Source organism: Heteronotia binoei, chromosome 21 (assembly GCF_032191835.1).
Source record: "Heteronotia binoei isolate CCM8104 ecotype False Entrance Well chromosome 21, APGP_CSIRO_Hbin_v1, whole genome shotgun sequence".
In the NCBI taxonomy this organism is placed as follows: Eukaryota; Metazoa; Chordata; class Lepidosauria; order Squamata; family Gekkonidae; genus Heteronotia; species Heteronotia binoei.
Window position 1 is genome coordinate 58,577,670 of NC_083243.1, and position 10,329 is coordinate 58,587,998.

Sequence of the window (10,329 nt, forward strand, 5' to 3'; positions counted from 1 at the left end):
GCTTTGCAGTACTGAAGCATTATTGCCGTCACTAGGACTAGCAAGGACAGTCCTGGTCCTGAAGGAAAATCGGTACCGGGGCCCAGCGCTGGATGAAACTGAGTTTCGGGACGCAGTATCTGGCATTCAAAGAAAGGAGCTCCCTACCAGGGACTAGGGCGAACCGCTGTAGTCGGAATCTGGCTCTGTCTGTTCCTGGGGGTAGGGTGGGTCTTCCCCACAAGCCCCGTTCGACTGGGGCGTAGCTAGGCTGCCTATTGGGGGTGGGCGATCGTTAGATCAAAAGGCGGTCTCTCCCCCTCCCCGTTTTCTTCTTTCTCCGCAGGGCTGGGCGGGGCTGGCAGCACGTGGGGAGAGTAGGGGGCGCCCATGTGACCGGCCTTTCCTCCTCCCCAGCCGCCTGCCTGAGTCCCCTCCTCAGCTCAGCTCGCGCTCTTGACGTGGTGGGGAGAGGAGCGCCACTCAGATTTTTGTTCCATTGGCAATCGCGGGCGCCGCCATCACCGCCGCAACAGGGACCCGGCATCATGGTAAGGGCGGGGTGGCCTTTCTTGCTTGGCTTGGTGTGTGTTGGAGCGGTGAGGCCAGGCGCCCAGGGGTGAGAGGGGCTGCGTGGGCCCCGCGGCCAGTGGCAGCCATTTTAGTCTAATTTTAGCTTCTCTTTGGGGGAGGGGGCGGCAGGCCCCCTCCAAGTGGTGGGGGGTCACCGGTCTGGTGACTGACCTGCCAGGACGGGGGGAGACAGGTTGAAGCATGTAGAGGTGCAGGGAGAGGGCCTTTAGGAGTGCTCCCCCCCCCGGCTTCTTTTTCATTTTTATTCTATTATCACATGCACCAAAAGGGGGGGGGGTACGGCGTAGATCTGGGCTTACTATATGTAGAATGGGGGCCAGGCCCTTTGTGTGGAAGGGGATGGTATAGTTTGGCTACCCTGGCCGTAGACCAGATAACGGCATTTGGCTTGTGCTTTTTCTCTCTGCGTCCTGTGAAGGCAGGAAAGGTAACGGCTCCTGGAAACACTTCCTTCTCCCTTTCTTTGTAAGGAAAGGATTCTTTTACCCTTTTTCTCCACACGCACACACCCGAATGAAATCTTTGGACGGGTTATAATGGCGGGGGGGAGAGAAGACGCGTATTTGTCTTCCTCTGCTGCGTTTCTTCAAGGAAGGGAGACCAAACTGTATATAGTAAGGGTCCTTTTTCCGTGCCTGGAAACAAATGAGTATATTTGCCTTCTCTTTCTATTTGTGAGGGAGAATCTCTCCAAAATGAAAGGAAGGCTGAATAAGAATAAAGAAAGTTAAAAGTTATAGGTATCTTCTTTCACTTAATTGGGATTATAATGGGGTGAAGCGATGTGTAGTTGGATCGATCCCATTCTGCCGTGTCTGATCCCAGACATCTTGATGTCAGGAAGCCAAGGGAAAGCACTCAGAACAGAAGAGCCGGTTGCTTCCTTTTGTTGCAGTGCTTTTGTTAATCATAATGAGAGGGCTGGGCACCCTTCCTTGGAAAAGTGTGGAGCTGTGTGGCGTTTACAATCTACTGTGTGCAGCGGATGTCCAGCTTGTGGCTGGGATCTAACATATTATTCTCATTTGTGGGGCATCTTTGCTTTCCCAGTATCTACAGAGAAAGTTGTTCATCTGGTTATGTTAAGCCATCATGAGCATGTCTGCTGTATTGTTATGCTGCTGAAAACCCAGCAAAGGGGGAGCAATGCCCTGGCTGTATTTGGGCAGCTGTTAGTGCTGTATGACTGTCTCAGCGGCACTAAATTGTATTGAGGGAGGGAGGGAGCTTGGCTCAGTTTTGTTGTAGAAGGAAAGAAAAGGATAAAAGAAACTGTGCTGCTCATCATTCCATAGAAATTAGTTGCTTAAGATGTTCCAGTAGTGTGATTGGTATTTTGTGTTTCTGGAGCAGAAAACTTAAGAAGCTTTGGGATTAAAAACAAATAAATGGCAAGTTTAGTAGTACTGATAGTAGAGTGATTGTTCCTATTTTACTTTTTAAAGAAAAATGGGAAACTGATACAGTGCCTTCATCTTTTTACTGTCACACTGTTCTACTGCCTGCATGTGTCTTTGCTTAAACTTCTGAAGTGCAGTAGCTTTTAAATATTTTTGTGTGGGCAGAGTATTAGCTAAACTGAAAACACAAGTGTAATTATCAGAGATATTGAAGTTCTGGGCTAATTCCAAACTATTACTATAATAGTTAAAGATCTATGACAATGTGAGCAGAGAAAGTTGTGAGGCTCTTTGCCGCAGAAATGTTACCCTTGCTTGCAAGTGTATAAATGTTGTGGTAACACCATGAGATGAACCCACGGAAAAGCATTGCCCATGACACTACTGTAAAGTATAAAGGGCACCTTTGTCCAATCCGGATGTGAGAGTCATATTCTTTTAGACTAGGCTTCTGTATGGCTCATTGCTATTGGTAGGAATTGTACATTCTGTTCTTGATTCCTTCCTCATGTAGTAACTGCACTGGAATATTTATAGGGCAGCATTAAATAAAATCTCAGAATTTTAAATATATAACATTAAACCTGACACAATGCAGAAGACATTTCTCCTGTTCCTAAAACGTCACTGAGCAAAACTAGAATAATGACAGGACAGGATCTGAAATATTACTGGTGCTATTGATTATTTAATGGGAACATCCCTTAAATTGCTTGCTTATCTTAGAACAAGTTGATCATGTTAAATAGGAGTACAAACTGTCTAATGTTAATAATATGGCAGAGAAAGTTTGCTAGGGACCAAATTCTGGTCTTCTAAATCTGATAGAGTTACATTTGTTCCTAACATACTTTTTCCTTTGTTTGTAGAATAAGTTTATTCTAGTGAATGCTGTTTCACTTTGTTTTATAGGCTTCTGGAGTAACAGTGAATGATGAAGTTATCAAAGTTTTTAATGACATGAAAGTACGAAAATCTTCAACGCCAGAAGAGATTAAGAAAAGAAAGAAAGCAGTTCTCTTCTGTTTAAGTGGTGACAAAAGACAAATAATTGTAGAAGAATCAAAGCAGATACTAGTTGGTGACATTGGTGACACAGTGGAGGACCCATACACAGCCTTTGTGAAGCTGTTGCCTCTGAATGATTGCCGATATGCTTTGTATGATGCAACATATGAAACAAAGGAGTCTAAAAAAGAAGACCTGGTATTTATATTCTGGTGTGTAAAACAAAGGATTATTGTTAAAACAGAATTTAGTGTCCAAACCTCAGTGGATTGAATAACAACTTTTCCCCCCGTCTGTAGGGCTCCAGAAAGCGCCCCTTTAAAAAGCAAGATGATCTACGCAAGCTCTAAAGATGCCATTAAAAAGAAATTCACAGGTATGAGCAGAAAATATTCCATATGGACAGAACTTTATTTAAGAAAATCGGAGTAATGATGTTTAAACCACTATTGAAGTTAGCAGGGTGTGCATGTATATAGCTTTGGTATTTTCAAGGCAGCTGTATAAACTACTTCTAGGAACTGAAAGTTTGAACAAGTGTACCTTTTGTTCATTTATCTCTTTCAGGTATTAAACACGAGTGGCAAGTAAATGGCTTGGATGATATTAAAGATCGTTCAACACTTGGAGAGAAACTAGGAGGCAATGTGGTAGTTTCACTTGAAGGGAAACCATTATAAAAGGACAGACAAGTGCCATCTGGAGCTTCCATTTCTGCAGATCATTCAATTGGAATAGCATTAGTCCTTTTTACGTCACCCACCTGGACCCTGTGCACCTGAAGGAGATATCGTTAAATTAAGCAGTCTACCAATGATTGCCATTAGACTGTTTTTAGAGCTGATCGTTTTATGTAGAATCCAAGGAATGCCTTTACATCATACTGCTAGAGAAAATTTACGATGTAGTATTCTTTGAAAATGTGTAGAATGAATGTGATAGTTGATGTGGATAGTCTAGACAAGCAATAAAAAGGTTTAAGCTAATTGACTGCAATTAAAGTATTGTCCAATGGTAGACTCTATTCAGTATTATTTACAGTTGCACTTGATTGCAGTTCCATGAAGCTGTTGTGCATTCATACACCTCACCTGCCTTGACAAGTCTTTTTTTTTGTGACATGGCGGCATACAACACTATGCATTTAAAGCACTTTTTTTGTAATGTTTGATTCTGTCCCCCCAATGCCAATTCTGTAATTGCTTCATCAGACTGTTGTGGTACCTCAGACTTCATTCCTGTTACATGCATAACTTTATAGATGAAGTGGGTGTTGGGATGCCTTCTGTTTTTGTGTTGAATGTACACTACTGAACAGGAGTGGGGACTGTCTGTTTACCTTGAAAGTTTTGCAACACTAAAAGATGTTTTGTAAAACATCAGTCATAATGGCCATTTCTGTATTAAAAAGGAGCCTTAAATGGAATGCTGTTTTTGAGATCAAATGTATTGGCTGCATAGCAGTAAAAATTGTGGCTTATTACAGAATGTTGCCTTGTTTTCATTGGAAATAGACTGAACTATGTTAAACATTTTGCACAGCTTTTCAAATACTACTTCTGGATACCCAAGGGTCACTTCAGTAATAAACCTGTCTTTATTTCTGACCCTGTTAGAATTATTTGAGTATGGAGATCTTTCCCCAAATCCCCACTCTTCTTTCTCTGTTGCCACTTTTAAGGAACTGTTGAGCCACCACCCTACAACTTACATTGGAAATGTGCAAGGGAAATAGTGCACTGTTACTGACTGCTATTAAAAGTTAAGTGTGCTAGTTTAACACTGTATAGACTTTCTTTTGTCTAAAGTCACAGGATAATTTCAGTTAACTTTTGTGCTAACAGGACTGGAGAGCCCTTGCAACTGAGTCTTGCATCAGGGACATGATTTGGCTGAGAGCCAAATACTGCTCTCCTTATAGAGAATTTGATCTGCTCTGTGCAAGCAGTCCTCCGTTAGCTAGAGCTATTTATGGCAAACACATGCTTTTGTATCTTGTCATCAGTTCTCCACAAATGGCAAAACTGGACATGATTCTACTGGTATGCGTAAAGGAACTCTGTTAGGCAGCCAATTGCTGCTGAAGTGTACATACCACAAGGAAGGAATGCTTTCATCAAAGGGAATAGGACCTGAAAACTGTTACGATTTCTTAAGAAGGCAGAAAACAGAAGCAAATTAACGCAGATGTTAGTTTGGTGATGTTTTTACTTGTATCTGGGGGAGGAAATAAACATACAATAGTAAGATATATGTATAAATTGATGTAATTTTCAGATCTTTGCCATCTAGAACTTTTGACTATTTCAAGCTTTCAGCTGTCTCTGACTTACTAAAAGTGAAATGTATATCTTTTAGAATACTGACTGATCTCTATTACAGAATTTAAGGCATGTAGACTCTTGCTAGTGGTCTTGGTTTTGTAGCAGAAGGGAAAGTTTTAATATCCTTTACTGGAGATGATTGGGAAGTGTCTGTTATCCCATGTCTTTCAGAGGTTCTGCCTTATGTACCCATATAAACCTGGTTGCTATAAAAATCTACTTTCTGCTCAGTCATTTTGTAATCTAGGACCCTTCTAAAATTATGTGGTGATCTAAGGCCTTCTTAAAGAGAACCCAAATGCTTTCAAATGAATGTTTAACATAAAAAATATACAGAGCACTTTGTACTCTGTCTGTAATGTAAAGCAGTCTTTCACTTCCTTTAATCCTTTGCTAATAGTGTCACTGGTGTTTGCAAATTGTGTTAAACAGATTTCTGAGGATTTAGAACTAAACATTGAAGACAGTTTCCTTTAAAAATATGTCTGCTTGCATATTCAGACAAACTTCACATGGATTTATGGAAAATTTAATCTGTGTTGATAGTACTGAATCCTGCATACCTTGGGTACAAAAGTTTTAAGGCCTGTTTATTGTTGGAAAGTTACTGATTAAGATCCAATGTAGCAAACTATAGCTTGCTTTTGGAAATGCCACTACAAAACTGCTTGGACAATAAAACAAATGAGAGACAGCTGGCATGTGTTCCAAATGAGCTGTCAGCTGTTGTTTTCTGTTACCATGCACAATGATGGCCTCATTGTGACTTGGATATTGAAGGAAAGCTTCACAATCTGAGCATCTTGTCTCACATCGTAGATGTGACATTGGGTGTCAGCTTTAATTACTTTATTTTTAAAAAATGAAATAAAAGTTTTCATGGTGGTACTGAACATTTTTACAGATAGTGCATTTTTATCTTAGAATTCTCTGCTTTTTGAATCGTAAGTCAGTTCAGGTACAAAAGTGAAAGGTTTGAGTCTAAACAGAAAACTAAGCTAAATAAGTGTAAAACAAAGAATGACTTTTTAGGGATAACCTTGAACAGACCTAAGCTGATGTCAGATGCAATATGTTAATCCAAAAGGGGAGGGGGACCCAGCCCCAGCTCTGGTCTTAATTTAAGCTCTGTGTCAGAGTTTTCCTTAGGTGAAGGATTTCCCCTCTTAAGTTCATTTTGGACAGTAAGAGGACAACCTGGTCTAATGCTGAATTTTAGAAGATGAAACCTATTAACTATATTGACAAATCTTGAACAGAAATCTTGATCTTCAGTGTCTCAGAAGAAGTGGGATACTGGTGATGTGCAATGTAGATGTTCACACATTCTGTCTGAAGAACTTTTGTGCTAAACAGCAGATCTCTATTTTATTTTATTTGGAATATTTCTATTCTGTTCTTCAGAGTCCTATTCAAGACATCTACAATTAAGGTGATATAACAATATAAAACAGCAAGCCATTTAAAAACAAGCCAAATTGTAGATAAGTGATACCATCTTGAAATTTTCCTGAGGTTTCTTTGACTGAAGTTGCTTACTGAAAGGCATGTAAGTTGTGATGCCAATATGAGCAGCCTGTCTTTAATATACAGTTTTCTAAGTTACCCTGATTTTTACAAAAGGTGTTATTTGACTTGCTTGTTTGTGTTTAGTAGTGTCAGTCTACATGGTGCCCTACAGGGAAGCATTGTCAAAAATACAGAGGGAGATAAAGAATGGAGGAAATGAAGCAAGAAGAGTAATAGCATGAATGGGAGATAGCAGGATTACAAAGGATGTTGTGAACAGGTACAGTTACCAGTCTGGGTTTTGTAGCAGATGGAGATAAGGGCTATGATTATGCCAACATCATCATGAAAAATGTGGTTGTAAAGAGGGATTTAATTGGGTGGCACTGTGCAGAAGTTATTAAAGGGAATTCCAGACATAAGAAGAAGCATGGGATAATGGATTTCATTGTTTCAGGGTTATCTTAGCAATATATTTACAGGAACAAATAGAGGTATAACTTGAAAAAAACTAGCAAGTCCATGGAGTAAGAACAAAATATCTGTGCAAGACTGGAAACTAAGAAAGGACAAGGAAGTTGAATTGTTTTGACAGTGCTGAATAGAGATGAGGGATTAGAGCACAGGTCTCCAGTCTGGTGTCCATGGGCACCATGGCTCCTATAAATACCTCTTCTGGTGCCCACCCAAGTTTTTTAAGGAAGTGGGTGGATGGGGCTTTTGTCCTGTAAGGCTTCTGATTGTCTACTGGAGATTTGATTGCCTGTGCACATTTTTAAAAATGTTGCTTTGGCAGCAGCTGCCACCATAGCACAAGGATCTGCACTGTCGTACTGAAGTTAAGCTATGGCAGTCATTTGTGTCTGACTCCATCTCCTGTGGCAGTCATTTGTTACTGTGCCTACCATGCTGTGTCAGAATTCTAAAAGTGTCCACAGGTTCAAAAAGGTTGGAGTCCCATGGATTAGAGCATATTGAAAAGTCAAAGATTTGAATTTTCTATTGCACTGCTGATCTGTTCTTGATCTGTTATTTTTTTGTCTGTGTGCATTTGGCTTCTCCCTATTGCTATCATTTTGAGAATTTAAAAAGGTAGAATTAATAGTGTTTTATCAATATATGCCAGGAAAATGGTGTTGAGGCAGCACTACGGTAGAAAAATAAAAGTAATACTTTCTCCATAGTAGTTCGATTTCATTTGCCCAACTGGATGACAAACATCCTGGTATTATTGACAGGAGCCCCTAACAACTGAAAACACTCAATTTACCATTTTTGAAGATGAAAGAATCATGCAGTGGATCTTTTAATATATTGGAATAATAGATAGCTCTATAGCTTCTAGTTGGCTGCTGCAGTCCTACTTTCTGCTTCTTGTGTTTAGAATTCTAGGCAGACAAATGTTTTCTTTTTATACAAATGTGGCAGTAACAACCCTTTAAAAATTTTGGCCACTTTTTGTTATAAAACCTAACAATCTTTTTATCTCTTCCAATATAGCTCTTTTATTAATAGCCTGGGTTTGAAAATAACTACTTGAAAATAAATGCAGAAAGCAAGATGTAGCAATTGATGCACTAGTATAATATTGTGAAGCATAGTTTATGTTTGCTTTGCAAGCACAGGTGGTGAAAATTTTCTGGATTTAGTAGTAAATGAGTTGATCCAGAGATCTGTTAGCAGAAGTCCCTGATAGTTGTAGATCTTATGTTCCCTTCTCCGTGGTAGACCTATCTGACCCTAAAAAGTTGTGTGCTGGGATCACAGTGCGCATCTGGACTATAGTATCACTGCAGTAGTAGTACTGCAGGTCAGTGGGCTGCAGTGTGGAGGCAGAAGGACACAACTTCAGCTTTTCTATCTCTTGTCAATGGATGTGTCCTGCCAAAAGGAGGAGGAAAAGGTGACTTTGCCTCTTCTCTTCCTCAGTGCATCCTCCTGACCTTTGTGGCTGTTAATCCATGTGTGTCCCATTAGTACTGAAATCAAATTTCCCTGAGTAGGAAGGGACTTTGGGGGGAAGGGCAGCACAGGAGAGATCAGCAGACCATCTGCCTGTGGATTACTGGAACTACCCCAATATTTGGATATAAACCTACTTGAAAGAATAGAAAGTTTAGCCATGATTAAGGAGAGATGTAGTGTGAACTGACCTTAAAACCATTTTCAATACAAATCTAGTCTTTAAAATAAAAGTCCAGTGGATCTTTAAAAACTAACAACATTTATTTCAATATTTCTAGTCTTAGACTTTTGTGAGCGCCACTCTGGTTTATTGAATGAGACCAATGACTTTTTTTCACCAAACGAGGTAAACAAGGCAAATAGGGTCATCATTAATTTAAAGCAGCTGATTCTGGCACACTGTATGCATTTAGGCAGATAACAAAACTAGAGCATGCAGTTCAGTCATTCTCAAAGCTATGTAAGAAATATTTACTGCTTGATTGCTTGGTAAGGTGGATAGTTCCCATGGTGGTTTTTCATATGGAAAGCATTTGCTACAGATGTAAGAGAATTGGTTGCAGTAAATCAAAGCACTGGATTCAGCTTGGATTATTTTTCATATCACTGATTTATTTGGATCAATTTCCTATCCTAAAACAAGGCTGAAGTCTTGTGGCGGCACAATATAAGAAATTTTAAAAATTAAGTCCATGTATTGTGTACTTTGAACAATTATTTACATGTGTACATTGCACGTGCATTTCTGGATAGATTTATTTGGATGTTTAAATCCTACTTTTCAGCAGAACTTGCTCTCAAATCAACCTTGTTTTATTGGTCTGGAATAATATTCTTAGATGAGGATAACTGTTCTGCAAATTGTAGAACAAAATAGGAGGGGGTACTAATGCACTAAAGTGCATCTGCTCTTGTCATTTTTGTCCCCTCCTCTTAGCTTCCAGTGCTTGTTCAATTATAACATTTTGCTCCTTTTTTGAAACTCTAGGCTTAGGTGCCTTGCTATTTTAACTATATAACTTCCCCCCTGCACTCATGGAATAAAATTCAAAGTCTCTCTCTCTCAGCTTGACTTCGCGAACGAAGATTTAAGAAGGGTGCAGTAGTCCACGTCTGCTGCAGGCTCGCTGGTGGCTGACAAGACCAATGCGGGACAGGCAGATCCGGCCACAGTGGCTGCAGGGAAAAGTCTGATTTGGGGTTGGTGCTGTAGCAGTGCGATTCTTCCTCAATCTCCTTTTGTCCTCAAGACCAGCTATGCGTGCGTTCTCAAAGGAAGAGACAGCCTGGTGGATGGTGTGCCTCCATGCTTTGCGATCTGAGGCTAGGTCAGACCACTGGTGATGGTTGATGCGACACGTGCCAAGGGATTTCTTCAAGGAGTCCTTGTACCTCTTCTTTGGTGCCCCTCTATTTCGATGGCCGGTGGAAAGTTCGCCATACAGAGCAATCTTGGGAAGGCGGTGGTTTTCCATCCTAGAAATATGCCCTGCCCAGCACAGCTGCGTCTTCAACAGCAGTGCTTCAATGCTTGTAACCTCCGCCCTCTT

At 40.5% G+C, this 10,329-nt stretch overlaps 1 protein-coding gene across 1 annotated transcript; it reads left to right on the forward strand.

Moving 5' to 3' along the window:
* The first annotated feature begins 338 nt into the window (after positions 1-338).
* CFL2 (cofilin 2) lies at positions 339-6,198 on the forward strand. Its single transcript, XM_060261553.1, has 4 exons — positions 339-530; positions 2,886-3,193; positions 3,281-3,357; positions 3,549-6,198. The coding sequence occupies exons 1-4, from the start codon at positions 528-530 to the stop codon at positions 3,659-3,661; spliced, it is 501 nt and encodes a 166-aa protein (XP_060117536.1). The 5' UTR covers positions 339-527; the 3' UTR covers positions 3,662-6,198.
* The last annotated feature ends 4,131 nt before the right edge of the window (positions 6,199-10,329 follow it).